The sequence below is a fragment of the Larus michahellis genome, chromosome 1 (assembly GCF_964199755.1).
Source record: "Larus michahellis chromosome 1, bLarMic1.1, whole genome shotgun sequence".
NCBI classification, from domain to species: Eukaryota; Metazoa; Chordata; class Aves; order Charadriiformes; family Laridae; genus Larus; species Larus michahellis.
This window is the reverse complement of record NC_133896.1, coordinates 14110781-14127045: the sequence shown is the minus strand read 5'-3', so window position 1 is coordinate 14127045 and position 16265 is coordinate 14110781. Positions and strand designations below refer to the sequence as shown.

General features: G+C 38.1%; 2 protein-coding genes across 2 annotated transcripts in view; one reads left to right on the top strand and one right to left on the bottom strand.

Moving 5' to 3' along the window:
* The window catches only part of CCDC146 (coiled-coil domain containing 146), an 85370-nt gene that overhangs the window by 18370 nt on the left and 50735 nt on the right, over nt 1–16265 (top strand). The window lies entirely within an intron of this gene.
* Nucleotides 609–7070, bottom strand: FGL2 (fibrinogen like 2). The gene is made up of 2 exons (XM_074561507.1): nt 6323–7070; nt 609–3601 (listed from the first exon to the last, which is right to left on the bottom strand). The coding sequence occupies exons 1-2, from the start codon at nt 7068–7070 to the stop codon at nt 2895–2897; spliced, it is 1455 nt and encodes a 484-aa protein (XP_074417608.1). The 3' UTR covers nt 609–2894.

Here is a 16265-nt window from a genome sequence, read left to right as displayed (position 1 = left end):
CTCTTAGTAATCTTCTTCACTAAAATTCACAATTTCGATATTAGCAAGGTAAAACCACAAGTGTTTTCATATGGTGATCAGTGTTAGATAGATGTTTTCCATAAATGAAAGGCACGTTTTGAATTATCGAGCCTTAAGCAGAGATCAAGTGCCTTTGTTTGTATAAAAAAATTGTATGTTTTGATTTGGGGTATTTTTTCTATTCACGTGCTTTGATAACATTTGCATGCGATCTGACAGGTTGTATGTTAGATAAAAACCAGATGAGTTTGCTTCTCCTCTTTCATGTTAAAGATACAGGTTGTGTAAACTCTTAATTGGGCAATTACTTTTTTCTCTTCCAAAATACAAATAATTTCAAAAAGATGTCTGAGGTTTCAGCCTTTGGTATTATCTGGCAGCTGAAGTGTCATAAAATGGATCTCTTAAGAACTATTGTTACTAGCAATTACTCCCCTGGCACGTAACATAGTCATCTTTGTTGGTCATCTGAAGTTACCTGTGTTTTCTTATTGCTTCAATTTTTACAGAAAACCAATACAACAATATATGAGAATTTTTTTGGTAGTCCCCGTAAACATCTATGACAGTAGTACGTCTTTAACACTGTGACTTATTTTTATTACACCAAGGAAAAACAAAAATAATGCTTCCAACAAGTAGATGGAGTTACACTTTAATACTAGTACACATTGATGGAGATTCAGCTACAACAGTTCCAGGCAGGTAATATTCAGATCTGTGTAACAACATTACACTTTCTTTTTTTTTCCTTTTTTTTCTTTTTTTTTTGTTTTAAGACATCAGACAAGGCTTTTGTGGATGATGTTGGTCACATTTGCTTATTCTATTAAAATTTCTGTGTTTTACAAAGTTTCTTTAAACAGGATAAAAAAAGGACAGTTTCTCTTCTAACAACTTAGCAGGAAAAAGACATTTTCAAGTAGAAGCTTATAGATACTGTAAGTTATACTTAGCTAGTTGCCATATAATTAACAGGAGCAAATTGTGCATTTCATGCAAAATGATTAAATATAATCATATGCAATTAGATATTTGCTCTTCTAACCAATACTTCCTAAGTTGCTTTTTTTTGTTTGTTTAGGCAATACTTTTTTATCCCAAAATAAATATTCTATAGATTCAAAACATGTTCTCAAGCGAAGATTATACATCTTGCAATTAAAATTTTCCATTACTCTTTAAAACTGAAATATAATATACCAAATTACACTTCACACTGAAATATCCTTCAAAGTATTTACTTCCTCAAAAAAAATATATTAATATTTTACAGTTTAGCAGTTGCCACTGTTGCTCATTTGCATAACTTGTAACCAGAATAGTTCTTCTTGTCATTTCAAAAAACAGTAAAGGTCATATCTGTAAAGTAGTAGGCCAGGTGTATACTTTTTTTTTTGTATGCCTCTTTTAACCAAAAAGCCTATGACTGCAAAGACCACACTTTAACTGGTAAAGAAATACAGTCTTAGTGTAGTTTATCTGCATCTTATGATTGGCATAAGCAAAATAGCCTCTTGCTAAGATAAATTACATCTCCACTCAAAGTGTTAGTCACTGTAATTCTAGAGACATGTGTTTTCTTGTGTAAGCAATAGATATGTGTAGTCAAACTTGTGCTCACCATCTGTAACATGAGCTTTAAAAATAGCATCTCTAATTTGCATTTCCTGAAGTATTTGAAAATTCGATTGTTTCCTTTATTATATTTTAGAAGAAAAAAGTCTTTCACATATTCTCTTTTCTGTTTATAATTGCCAGTAAGTTGTTCATGTTTCTGGGGCTAGAAAAGGGGTAGTCAGAAAATGGGGAGAACACAGTCTTTTCGTATCTTACAAAATATTTATAATCTTTCTTATAATTTTAAGGTCTAATGGTAACTAGAATGAGAAGTACTTAAGTGAGAGCTTGAGTCTCTACAAGAGTTACGTTGTAACTCTTGGCTTACCTAAAAGATTCAGGAGAAAGCAAAATGGCACCGGAAACTCTTTTTGTATGTATTTAGAGGCATTAATGCAAAGGCATGGATGTATCTTCTTCCTACCTGTCTACCTCCCTATATAAATGTGCAAAAGCTACATAACGGCTCCTTTCTCTCACAAACGACAAATAGGACAAACAGCTTGAACGGAGGAACCAAAATGAGCAAGAATTGTTGTCTTTCATTACATACTCTCTACATTATTTCCACTTCCTTTTATTCAATTCTTTCACCAACTTCTTTGAATAATCTTTGATAAAGAGGATAACGTTTGAGGAATCATCTTCAGTTTCTAAGTTTTATTCAAGGGTTTGTTGTGTCTTTGGGTAAACATGTGGCCCTCTGTTTCCTAGTCCTTTAAAAATAATCATATGTAGTACTTTTCCTAATTTATATTGATATTGCCATAGTATACCTTTGAAGTGGTGAAGGACACATGATACAAAAAGTCAGGCTGTTTCAGAGAGGCTAATTTTCATTCTAAGTGTTGACAAATTTATGTTATCAGTTATACCTCTGAGTTATTTTCAGGTTAAAACGTAGGTGTTCATTCAGACACAATTTGTGGAGGGCCATTTAAAAGTTTTAAATCATAAAATGTGGCATATCACAATCAGTAAAAGCACCAAAAGCACTGTTTAGAATATTTACATAACGATACCAAGACTCAACCCTTGCTAAGTTTTAGCAATGACTATTTAGAAACATTCATGCTGGTTTTAATACATTATATGGGTCAAACCATCTCTAAAAATGTATGTGGAAGTATGCTGTTTTGTCTAGAACTATTTTATGCCAAACATAACTGAATACTTGAATTCTGAGTATAATACTGAGTAAGTATGATTTTGAGTGCAATCCAATGCAAACTAGTTGGGAGAAAGGTGTAGAATTACTGCACAAAACTTTTGGGTCTGATCATGATTTTTACTGATTTAAAGGCTTGCCTATATCCACTGGGAATATCATCAGAAATACCATGCCATGTACCCCAGAAAATGCCATTGCGAACACCTTTGTATTTCTTGTGGTAGTACTTGCCATTGAGGTTGGCAGACAAACACGCATCGAACCACCAGCCAGAGCTGTAGTATGCTCCACAGTTTCCTGACGGATACCTATCATTGTCCTTGTCTGGAGTTGTAAAGAACTTTTGATCATGGTTGTAATGCTTGCTGTAGTGAAGGGCATCTCCTGCTGTGCCACTGTAGCCATGAACACTTAGACGGTACTTTAGGTATTCGTTGGCCACATAGAAGTGTTCGTATTTTGCATACTCTCTGATACCATTGAAATCTTCAAGTTCAATTCTGAGTTGCATTTCCTGGCTCTTTGTCAGGAGGTGAATCTTGTCATTCCCCAGCCAGAACTCTCTGCTGAGGTTTCCAAAGCCATTTTTGTAGTCATTCCAGGTTCTGTTAAAGTTAGTGCTGCCATCCTGACGCCGTTGCAGCACTGTCCAGCCACCTCCATGTGTTTGCATGTCACAGTAAACTTCAAAGCTGTCATTTCTGGGGTCAGGGCTAATCCTGTAGATTCCGTTACTCCTTCTGCCTGCTGTGTAATGATCGGCACAGTCTCTCTGCATTATTTGTATAACTGGTGGAAGAACAGATAATGTTAGAATAGACATAATTTCCATTTAAAAGTAAACAAAATTTTTACCCAGACTGATGTGGCATACAGAACTTGGATTGGAGAGACTTCTACACAGGAAATAGTGTTACAGCAATTTCAATTCTAGGGAGAAACAAGGTGCCACCTCAAATCTCTGCACCAGATAGCTGTCAAAAAACCCCATTTAAATGACTTTTTGTATCAAAACTGCCTAGCATAGGCAGAGGCATAGGGGCATTTTGATTGTCTGCTTTCCCTTTTCTCTTTTTCGCTACCCTTCTCTTTATCCTTTCATTACCTCCTGTAAATTCAGACTGGTTTCTTCAGACCATGTTTCTAATACTTCATGTTTACGTGCTTTCTGTTTTTTGTATTTAAATGTATACTGTTACACCCTGTCTATAATTTAAATCTTCATCTGGCAGTATGTCAGAGAAAAAGCTTTGTCCATATGGGAATGACTTTAACCTGGCTATTGTTCAGTTGACATCATTTCATATAGAACATAACATCATTAGGAATGTTTCATGTGGTAATGTTGACTTTACTTTAGGAAGCAGGGGAAAAAAGTAATAAAATTGTCTCAGCTATTGTATTAATAGTGTGATTCCTAGAAAGATGAAGCTAGAAAAGTGATGGTGCTTTCCTGTGTATGTGTCATTGCTGGCTCTACAGTAAGGAAAAGTTTTAGCATCTACCATTAACACAGCTTTTTCCCACCAATGAGTGACGTATTTTACGCAGAAGAAAAATACCCCCAAGGTTTTTCCTGCAGAGCAAAAATCTGGTTTTGATCCATGTCATTACTGGATGGCATTGTGTTCAATAGCATGGTACTTAAGTAAGTGATAGAGAGCTCTTGTTCTGAGTTAAGAGTCAAAACCATAATGTTCATTCCTATTGCAGATCTGAATTTATGGAGACAATCATTTGCAGGCTTGAGTTGCATAATTTTCCTAGAAAAATTTAAACAATTAAACAACTTCTTGCAAGGGAAGAGTGTTCTCAGGCAGGAGACAAGACCCAGGACTTCTTGCTGGCCAGTAGAGAAAACTGGACATCTATGAAAGCATGAAGTATAGGAATCAAAGGCTTACAAGCCAAATCTAAATCCACAAATAGATTCTCATTTATTTCTCTGAACTTTGTGTAAGGCCTTTGGTGGACTAAGTTTAAGAGCAGATGACAGAGAATATACATGTCAGCTAAAATGCTTTTATAATCCAATTCAACTCCTATTTAAATAAAGTTTTGCTATTACTTTCAGTGGAAGCAGGAATAGCTCCTGTTCAGGAAACAGCTGTAGCTGTTATCCTTGCTAGTTTTCATAATGTGTGTATTGCTGCTACACGCACTTTTAGCATCAGTTACTGTAAAATATAAGGAATATCTACATGATCACATGCTATGAACAGTACCCGACATTTCAGTGAGAAATATCTAAAATTAATTTAGTCTGTTGTGAAGTACTGTACTTGAATTTGATTCGTTGCCCATTATCAATATAGCAAGTATCACTCATTCTTTTTGTGAATGTTTATATCTGAAATAAAGTAGTTTACTTATACTGATTTGTATCTGATTTAGGCTGATTGTTGACATAGTAAAAGCATTACCTTGATTATTATTTTGCTCTTTTCACACTTTCAAGAATTTCAGCTGTACATACACTGTACCATCTACAGATCCTTCAATATTCAATATGGGTGGACAGAAAAACAGTTTTATTTTAAACTTGAATGCTAAGTAGCAGAGGCTTAAAAACTGTAAAGCAGTCTGATTTTTCTTTGCTTTATCTCTAGAACGCCCTGTCTTCATAGGTATGATATCCGATCTCCGTATGTATGGTATCTGAGTGGTAGAATACACTGACAGTCCTGTGAACGTTTCTTATTTTCAAAGATTCTTATATGTGATACAAAAACTTCATGAAAATAAAAATCTGCTGTTAATAACTGTCAACATTAGAAAGAAATTATTAGTTCTATTTCTTAGTTTTAAATAGGACAATTAAAAAGTAATAGAAAAAAGTGTTTGTCAGTGATAATACTTGTTTTCTGTTTTATATCACTTGGATATTAAACTCATGCAAAGAATTTAGTATTAAAATGATGGTACATACATCACCCTCTTGAGAAGTAGTGTTAATAAGCTATTTTAGCCAAGCCTTTCAGATATTCACTGTGGTGGTAGAAATATTCTTTTATTATTCATCTGTTTAAAAGTTTTACTAGATTCACTTGATGTTTAATAATGATTTTCAGACCATTTCAGAATAATTGCAGTTTCACATTGAAAAAGATCCATACAGTTTTCTAAAGCACACCTAGAGAAAATTTACCCCTTGTCACCCAAGCAGAAAATATACGTAGTTCCTTAATGAAGGGTAGTAGGGCGTAAAATAAGAAGTTAATTTTTCATGTTTACTAACTGAACTGCAAAAAAAAAGTGCTTTGAAAATGTTTTAAATGCCTTAATAAGGTCTGATTCTAGGAGGAACTGAACACCTGCAGCTCTCAGTAACCCTCTAGTGGCAGTTGAAATGTTGTACAGGAGTATAAATAAAGACTAAAAGAGCAACTACTTAACTTGTGAAGTTAATAACACAGCTATTTAGTTAAAATATATTTTAAATAGTTTACCTAATATTTATAAAATGCACAGAAAGCTTATACAGGCAGTAAGAATTAACAGGTTACATACCAGGTCTTGGTTGCATTGCTGGACATTTAGAAGAACATTTGTTATCAAGGCTGTTCACAACAAATGTCAAATTAGCAACTTTGCTGTCAACGTAATGTTCTACGTTGTTCATATTTATGAGGCTCATCTTCTCTAAACGACCTTGCAGTGTCTGAATCTGGTTCTTTGCATTTTTTAAGCTGGTTGCCATTCTGTTAACTTTGCTTTGCAGTTCCTTTACTCTGTTGTCTTGGATTCTGCTGTTTTCTGCTGGAGTTTCTGCATTAGGTAGCAGGAATTCATTACTGCTTTCTCTTTCTTGGTTGTCATCTGCCTGCAGCTTGCAATCTTGGCAGCATTTCTTCAGCTTGTTTACTGCTTCTTTAAGGGTCTGTACTTCTTTGAGAGTCTTCTCAAGCAGTCTGAATTCTTTGGGTAACTGCATGGTCATCGGAGGCAGATTTATCTGATATGGACAATCCTCTCCTTCATCACATTTCCGATTAGTTTTGAGCTTTATAGGACAAGTTTCAGTAGCTTTTCCTTCTTTAGCCTCCTCTTCATTTTCTAAAACAACTGCAAAGACATTAGTTAAAGCAAGGAGAGCTGTCTTCAGCAACACTAAGTAAATGAGCAGTTTCATCTTTGCAGAGAAACTAGCAGTATGAGGAAGTATGCAAAAGTGGAACAACTTTATAAGGGCAGCTTGAAGCCTGTGAGTTATCAGACTGCCTACGCTGTTCTTAGAAATGGGTGGGAGTGCTTGCATCATGAGTGATTAATAGCAGAGCAAAGTAGGTAGCGCTTGCAAGAATAGCACATTTCAGTAAGTATTCCCGACTCAGAACTAGTGTATGTAAGCAAAATGATGAAATGCATGTGTGCACTTGTGCAGTTTAATTTCATTCCTTGTTGTACGTGGATTTTCTATTTGGGGAAAAAAATCACTTAGCTCTGTTTATAATAATCTTCTCACATCTGTTTCTTAACATTAGAGTGTTCTAAAACTGCTTTTCAAAACTAACCTATAGTTTTACAACAGCAGGTGGAAAAGGTAAAAAACAGTCCCTTTCCCAATTTCAGGTTTATCACAGCAGTAGCTTCACTGATACTGAGACCCCTTCTTCCTAATACTTTTTTAACTGAGTAGATGTATTCATTACAGAATCACAGAATCACAGAATGGTAGCGTTCTAAGGGACCTCTGGAGATCATCTAGTCCAACCCCGCTGCCAGAGCAGGGTCACCTAGAGCAGGTTGCACAGGAACGCATCTAGGTGGGTTTTGAATGTCTCCAGAGATGGAGACTCCACCACCTCTCTGGGCAGCCTGTTCCAGGGCTCTGCCACCCTCAAAGTAAAGATGTTCCTCCTCATGTTTAGATGGAACTTCCTATGGTCAAGTTTGTGCCCTTCACCTCTTGTCCTGTTCCCACACACCACTGAAAAGATCCTGGCCCCATCCTCCTGACACCCACCCTTTAAGTATTTACAAGCATTGATGAGATCCCCCTTCAGCCGTCTTTTTTCCAGACTGAAGAGACACAAATCCCTCAGTCTTTCTTCATAAGAGAGGTGTTCCAATCCCCGATCATCTTAGTAGCTCTCTGCTGCACCCTCTCCAGCAGTTCCCTGTCCTTCTTGAACCGGGGAGCCCAGAACTGGACACAGTACTCCAGGTGCGGCCTCACCAAGGCAGAGCAGAGGAGGAGGATGACCTCCCTCGACCTGCTGGCCACACTCTTCTTGATGCACCCCAGGATGCCATTGGCCTTCTTGGCCACAAGGGCACATTGCTGGCTCATGGTCATCCTGTTGTCCACCAGGACTCCCAGGTCTCTTTCAGCTGAGCTGCTCTCCAGCAGGTCAGCCCCCAACCTGTACTGGTGCATGGGGTTATTCCTCCCCAGGTGCAGCACCCTACACTTGCCCTTGCTGAATTTCATAAGGTTCCTCTCTGCCCAACTCTCCAGCCTGTCCAGGTCTCTCTGTATGGCGGCACCGCCTTCTGCTCTGTCAGCCACCCCCCCCAGCTTTGTGTCATCAGCAAACTTGCTGAGGGTGGACTCTATCCCTTCATCCAGGTCATTGATGAACAGGACTGGACCCAGTACTGACCCCTGGGGAACACCACTCATCACTGACCTCCAACTAGACTCTGTGCCCCTAATCACTACCCTCTGAGCTCTGTCTTTCAACCAGTTATCTATCCACCTTACTGCCCTTTCATCTAACCCACTCTTCCTAAGCTTCCCTATGAGGATGCTGTGGATGACCATGTCAAAAGCCTTGCTTAAGTCCAGGTAGACCACATCTACCGCCCTCCCCTCATCTATCCATCTAGTCATTCCATCATAAAATTCCATCATTAAAATGACTTAAATCCCAAAGCATGTTGAAACACACATGTAATTTTAGTTCCAAACATCTTTCAGGGTAAAATCACAAACTAAGAAGGATGAGCAGCACTTTCTTCCTCCTATTTTACTAGCACTGCATATAATAGTTATCTGGATTATTCATGATTTGTATGTGGTATCACAGTTAAAATTCACTGTTACCTGAGTCTGAGTGCTTCTTATTGAAGCTTTCTATGTGAAGGGAAGGGAACTGAAGACATCCCCCCCGTTGATGTGTAGGATCCTAGCTGTTGGATTGATTGTCCAGAAAACCCAAAGCAAATCCTGATGTTCTGAATAATGTCCTGAGTTCTAAATCTAAAGCAAGGCAGGGAGCTAGGGAAGATGCTCCCATGGACCCATCAGTTGCGAATATTCTTTTCTGTGTTCCTGATTTTCGGTTCCTGCTTTTCTTTTTATTGTGCCTTGTATCAGCTTTAAGAGTTAATCATGTACTTTGCATGACTAGTCACACCAAAAGGAATACTCCAGCCCTAGGTGACAGTTTCCATGTACTTCCTCATTTTTATTCTACAGCCACCTTTGCCATCCTCATGTGGTGCCTATAAAGTTTTGCTGATCTATGTCATTTTCCTTGTGCCCCAAAGCAAGGCTACATGGACATGTCTTTGTGCATTCATAGCTCAGTCAAGAGCCTAATAACTTGCATGAATAAAAGATTTCTACAGCAGTTCTTGGTTAATTAGTTCAATCTGAACAATTTATTTCCCTAAACCCTGTTTGAAATTACTCATAATACAGATTAAACATTAAACAGACATTAGTCACACACATACTAGTTCACAATCTCTGGAATGTTACTAGCTTTTATAGAGACCACAGACGTACATTGATAGTACAGGAGGGAGGCTTGGTAAAAAATCCCTATTTGTCTAACCTGCTACAATTCCTTCAGATTCCTGCATAGCACAATGGTCTGGGCACTTTCTTGGGAAATGGGTTTTGAATCTACCTTTCCCATATTCTAAATGAACATGCCAGAACCTGCCATGGTGCTTTTAGTTATGTGGTAAAACTGTGTATTTCTCCCTTTCAGATCATGAGAGTTCCCCAGCAATGAGGTGAAAGATCCCTCCATGAACTGCAACTTGGGTGTAAAGCATTGATATCACTTTGGTTTTGTTAAAAATGCATCAAAACTGAAATGTTTGTAACAGCAGATGAAATGTATGAATTCAATTTGTGAGTAAAATTTTAAAATATTTTATTTGGTTGATAGGATCCTATTTTTTTTTTCTGTCAGTCTAAAGTCAGGTATTTACAGAACCTTGTTCTCCTGTGTGGCTGCAACTGTCAAAATGAGGAAAACTATACCAGCCTCTTTTGAGGGACTTTAGAAATACAATGGAGTTCCTAAATCCTTGTTATTTGGGAAGCCACATTCCCTCCACACTGTGTATTCAGTTTCCAATGAGCTCTGCTATCTGCTATGTGACTTTGGATTGGACAGATTATTCTGTATCTGTAAAATTAATAATAACTGTGCTTGGTAGACCACATCTTATGAATTGCCTTGAAGTGTTTAAATGCATATCTAATATTGTTATGACTGTTGTGCTGCATGGAAAGCCTAAAACATTATTAGAACTGAGTGACTCCAAGAAGGGCAGACATTTCTAGTCAAAGAAAAGAAAGTTCGGACAGTAACGTGAGATATCTGAGCTTTTCAAACACCTTTGTCCTCAGACAAAGGGACCATTCCTTGGTCCCTTATATATCTTCATTTTTGGATATTTACTCCCACCTTTGGATGAGATTTCTGTAATCTTAAGATGCTCTGCTATCCTCCTGATTTTGTTATTAGTCTGATGTTCTGCTACTAGGCTACTAGCGGTCTGTTTGGAGCCTGAAAGACGCCTTTCTCCATCAGGTATCTGTATGCTTCTCCTACCTGGAGAAGTCTTGTAATTGAGGACTGTTCTGTCAGGGAATGTCCATTCCCAACAATTTGTCAGGTCTCTGTTCTTTCTTCAGGAACTCAAAGTAGTATGCCACAGCCTTTTTTGTGTTTCATGCCTCTTCCTTGGGATAAATGAGGCAAACTTTCAAAACTGAGTTTTTCACAAGTCTTTGCCCTTAGAACGGACACTGAGCAAATTTATACTGTAAATGCTGATGCAGCTTAACTAATAGCAGAAATATTGGACTAGACCAAAACTGAGAACTGCAGTTTGTTTATAAACACAGTTTCTTCCCAGATGGGGCTTTTCTAGATCCCTAGAGTGGTCTGTATAATGCTTAAAACTTTGAAGTAGTTATGCAATCACAAAACCCAAAAGCCAATCTTTTTCAACTGTGAAAGGATCTAACTGAATAACAGCTTATGACCATAACTAAGACTTTCCTACCAAAGTCTTTTTTTTGGTTAAAGGTCACTTTTTTGTAGCTTTTCATCTCTTGTAGTCTTCTTTTTAGGAATTTATTTTTCCTTCTGTGGCCTGAAGAGGTATCTTAATCTTACAGACATATCTTCCTAAAGATAAAGAAAATGACTGAGAGCTCATGATATTCTTAAATTCTACTAAAGATTTTAATTCTGTTCCCAGAACTACCCAGTGGTTGCAAGGTTAAAGAAGTAATATATTTTGGTTTAAGAGACTTAGGACTGTTTATTCAAAGTTTATCAAAAGCAGCATGAACCATTTCCCATGATTTTTTAGAGCAAGTGTTTTTTTGGTGTGGGTTTTTTTGCTGCCTTTTTTTTTTTTTTTCCCCTGGCAGATAATGGAATGTAGGTCAAATAGAAAACAACAAAGTTAAGGCTGTAGGCAGATGTTAATTTAACTAGTGACTATGGCAATTTAAAACACAACAGCTTGCCATCTCTTTGATATCTGGCATTGTGCTGGGAGTTAACATCTGTAGAAGAGTTGCTGCAAAACATCCAGGTTTGTGTAAGCAGTTCAGATAACTGGTATGAACAAACCTGAAGCACATCTACACTCATTCATATAAACCATTTTGGTGGCAGAGGTGGGCTGTGTTAAGATTCACCTGCTCCAGCAGTATTTTTGGTGTTTTTGTAGATTTCAGTGACATTTTGGCTGAGAAAGAGGATGCAAAGTAATTAGATTCATCTTCAGTTTTTCCCACACTGTGGAATATATACCAAAAGTCCATACTAGAAACAAATTCTGATTTAGGATTCTTTTTGATTAATTTAAATTTTTTTTTTTTTTTTAATTCAGTAGTCATTCTTCATGCAAGCAGTCTTCATGTTGTCCACTGGATTGTGGGACTGCCTGTGCAATTTCCTCATCTGTCTATGAGAACGTAGCAGAGCCCAAAAAGGAAGATGGTTGTCTTCCATTTGATTTTAATTGTTAAAATTCTTACAGAAATACAGATTACATAGAACTAGTAGCTGCGTGGATTCCCTATCTGTTTAAAATGGTCTTTGCATTATTTATAATTCTGGCAACAGGTTGAAAGGCAACACTGACATAGAGCATATAAGTAGTAGAAAACAGATTTATATAAGCAATTGTAAATGTAATACATATTACAAAATTCACGTGGTCAAAGGATATCACTCTTTCTGTTTAGGCAAGGACCATATTTGTAAAGAAGGAGATCCATGAAACTAAGTTCCTGTTCATTCTGTTTCTCCTGCGACATCTGAATATCTGCCTGCCCAAAATCTAGAGTTTTCTCCTGAATATTTCCTTTATCGATAGCCATAGAAGACCCTGTGGTTGGCCAAGTACATGGAGAAAATAATCCAGAATGCACTCGGAAGAGTGATAACATATACAAAAGCCTCTCCCTGAAATGTCTTTTTGGGAAAATTCCTTTTTGATTCCTGCAAACCCTGCTCCGATAAAACCAACTGGTGAAAGACTTAACTGGATACTCAGTATCCTCCTTTCAAGATTCATTGTCAAACAGGTGATCGCAGGAAAGCTATCTATCTCCCGAAATGCCTATCTTCCCAGTCACTTATCCCCGCTTATACCAAGCCATGTGAGACACAATTGGCCACCAGATGCAGTATTTTCTCACCCATTGTACCTTCATTGTGGCAGATTTTGATATCTTCCATGTAGGGACTGCTTCTTCCCATGAACTGGGGTACAAAACTACTGTTATGAACTATGCCTTGGGAAAGAATTCATGATATTATTTTTCCTAGTTGTTATTTGTTAGTTTTAGAAAGCTTTTCAGCAGTTTATTTTTCATTAAAGGCTGCATGGCTGATCCAGCTGTAAATAAAAAAATAAAATTTTAGAAATTCTGTGTAAGGCAATACAGTGCTATATCTACCTTAAGTAGGTATATTAATGTTTTTCATGTATTCCTTTACTTTACCCCCACTCTCAGTTTTGTCTTGTTCATGTAGCATCATCTGCATATAGCTTTTTTATGTTAAATACTTTGAAGTAGACTATGAGCCTTTCAAGGCATATCGGTATTTTGACTCCATGTCAAAATTAAGTGAGTAGATATTAATAATTTCTCAGACTCATTTTTTTAGTGTTTGACTTCTGTCTTCTGAGTTACTGGCTTGTTGTATGCGCAACCAATGCAGCCAAGTCACTCTCCTTTAGACAACAAACGATAAGGAACGATAAACCTTATGCCCTCACTTCGTGAAATAATTATATGCTGTGTTTAAAAAGTGCATGCTATCTTCTTATTCATTACATTTGTGGTTTTCTTGGAATAGGAAAGATGGCAAAATAATTTGTGAATCACGTCGTGAAATATAAAAAATCATTTTGTTAAATTATTTAAACTATTTCAGCTTCCAAATAGAAATGGCTTAGGTGATTTTTTTTCTGGTAAAAATATCGCTTTTAAGGGAAAGCAGATTTACATATAAACGTGATATTATACAAATGTACTTGTTACTTTTTAATAATTTTGCTCATCACAAACATGAGAAGGGAACAGAAGGGTAGTTTGAAGTGTTTCAGTGCATTTGTACAGCCAATAGCCTCATGGGTTCAGGTGTGGTGGTTTGTCACTTAAAATCTTTTAAGAAAAGATAGAAAATCTTTTTAAGAAAAGTAGAAAATCTTTTTCTACTCGAAAGGCTAGCAAATAGGCTTTTCCTGGGGACTTCCCATACTTATCCTACAAAATCTACTGCCTGTTCAATGTTTATGTAGTTACAGATGAGGGGGATTCTACCTTGATTTTTAACTGTAATGACAGCATTAATTTAAAAATCATACCACATTTTTCTTTACCTTCTACCACCATAACCTTTCTCTGGAATAATGTTTGATTACTTAAACAAGGCATATCCTTCTCTAAATATCTGCAGTGTAGCTATTCCTATCTGTACTTTAAATGTTTCCCAATCTACAAAAGGGAATGCAGAATTGCACTGAAATACTGATAACTACAATTTATGGTGTAACTAAATATTTACAGTATTACTTCAGTGATTTTTATCTTTTTGTCTTAAAATACTTTGAAATATGTGCTGAAGCATAGAGAAATTCTAGATGATTTTAGAAGTGATAGTATTCTATAACCCTGTATGAATATTTGAGGCATATTGAAAAATTTATGATATAAATGATTGATTAAAAATGTAATGATGACATTTACTGGGCATATAAAAATTGTGACGCAACACTGCATTAAAACCAGAGTTTTCCTCATCTCAACATCTAGTGCGTAGTCTGAGCTAGTTAGTCATCTTTGGCTCCCTCTATTGTCAAAGTCAAGTAGGAGACTCTCTGAGGATGTTTCTTGTTTCTTATAAATGCTGGAGACCAGTCTGAAATAATTTAATGAGTTAAATTTGATTATTAAGGAGAATCTGAATCTTAAATATATTATTATCCTCTATTCTCTATGTATGATCCATTATTATCCTGGCGGAAGTCATTGCTGGGCCACTCTCCATCATCTTTGAAAGGTCCTGGAGAACAGACAAGGTGCCTGAGGACTGGAGGAAAGCCAATGTCACTCCAGTCTTCAAAAAAGGCAAGAAGGAGGAGCCAGGGAACTACAGGCCGGTCAGCCTCACATCCATCCCTGGAAAGATGATGGAACAGCTCGTTCTGGGCGTCATCTCAAGGCATGTGGAGGAAAAGAAAGCTATCAGAAGTACTCAACATGGATTCACCAAGGGGAAATCATGTCTGACTAATCTGATAGCCTTCTATGACAGCATGACTGGATGGATAGATGAGGGGAGGGCGGTAGATGTGGTGTACCTTGACTTAAGCAAGGCGTTCGACATGGTCTCCCACAGCATCCTCATAGGGAAGCTTAGGAAGAGTGGGTTAGATGAAAGGACGGTAAGGTGGATAGATAACTGGTTGAAAGACAGAGCTCAGAGGGTAGTGATTAGGGGCACAGAGTCTAGTTGGAGGTCAGTGATGAGTGGTGTTCCCCAGGGGTCAGTACCGGGTCCAGTCCTCTTCAATATATTCATCAATGGCCCAGATGAGGGGATAGAGTGCACCCTCAGCAAGTTTGCTGATGACACAAAGCTGGGGGGGGTGGCTGACACAGCAGAAGGCGGTGCCACCATACAGAGAGACCTAGACAGGTTGGAAATTTGGGCAGAGAGGAACCTTATGAAATTCAGCAAGGGCAAGTGTAGGGTGCTGCACCTGGGGAGGAATAACCCCATGCACCAGTACAGGTTGGGGGCTGATCTGCTGGAGAGAAGCTCGGTGGAAAGAGACCTCGGAGTCCTGGTGAACAGGATGACCATGAACCAACAATGTGCCCTTGTGGCCAAGAAGGCCAATGGCATCTGGGGTGCATCAAGAAGAGTGTGGCCAGCAGGTCGAGGGAGGTCATCCTCCTCCTCTGCTCTGCCTTGGTGAGGCCGCACCTGGAGTATGTCAGGAGGATGGGGCAGGCTCTTTTCAGTGGTGCCTGGGGACAGGCCAAGAGGTAATGGGCACAAACTTGACCATTGGAAGTTCCGTCTAAACATGAGGAGGAACTTCTTTACTTTGAGGGTGGCAGAGCACTGGAACAGGCTGCCCAGAGAGGTAGTGGAGTCTCCGTCTCAGGAGACATTCAAAACCCGCCTGGACGCGTTCCTGTGCAACCTGTTCTAAGGTGACCCTGCTCTGGCGGGGGGGTTGGACCGGATGATCTCCAGAGGTCCCTTCCAACCCTATGGTTCTATGATTCTATGATTCTGTGATTCTGGCATTTCTTTTTGCCTTCCTTATGCTTCCTAGAGTCTCAGGGCAAGACATTCCAGTCTTCAACTGCACGGTTTGGAAAAAACATGCAAGTGAGACAAAGTAAGATAGTCAGTGTTTAGCCTCAATGTACTTCAGGACAAGTCAGTATCTTCTTTTGGGTAAAAAGTAGAGACAGATGTTGGTACATCAGCAGAACACAGAGATTCTCTTATATCTGGTGCAGTATTTATCCAGCTACTGCATCCATATTTAGTCACTGCATTTTCAAAACTTTACAGAACAGGGCCCTGAGGTAACCTGGTCTAAATTTGAAGCTATCCCTGCTTTGAGCAGGAGATTAGACTAAATGGCATCCAAATGTCTCTTCCAGCCCCAATTTTTCTGATTCTACTCCTCTCTTGTATTACGTAAAGTTTAT

Coding starts and splice junctions, on each gene's coding strand:
- FGL2 (XM_074561507.1), bottom strand. CDS start 7,070: ATGCAAGCACTCCCACCCATTTCTAAGAACAGCGTAGGCAGTCTGATA. Junction 3,602..6,322: donor AGCAATGCAACCAAGACCTG/GTATGTAACCTG, acceptor TTCTTCCACCAG/TTATACAAATAATGCAGAGA.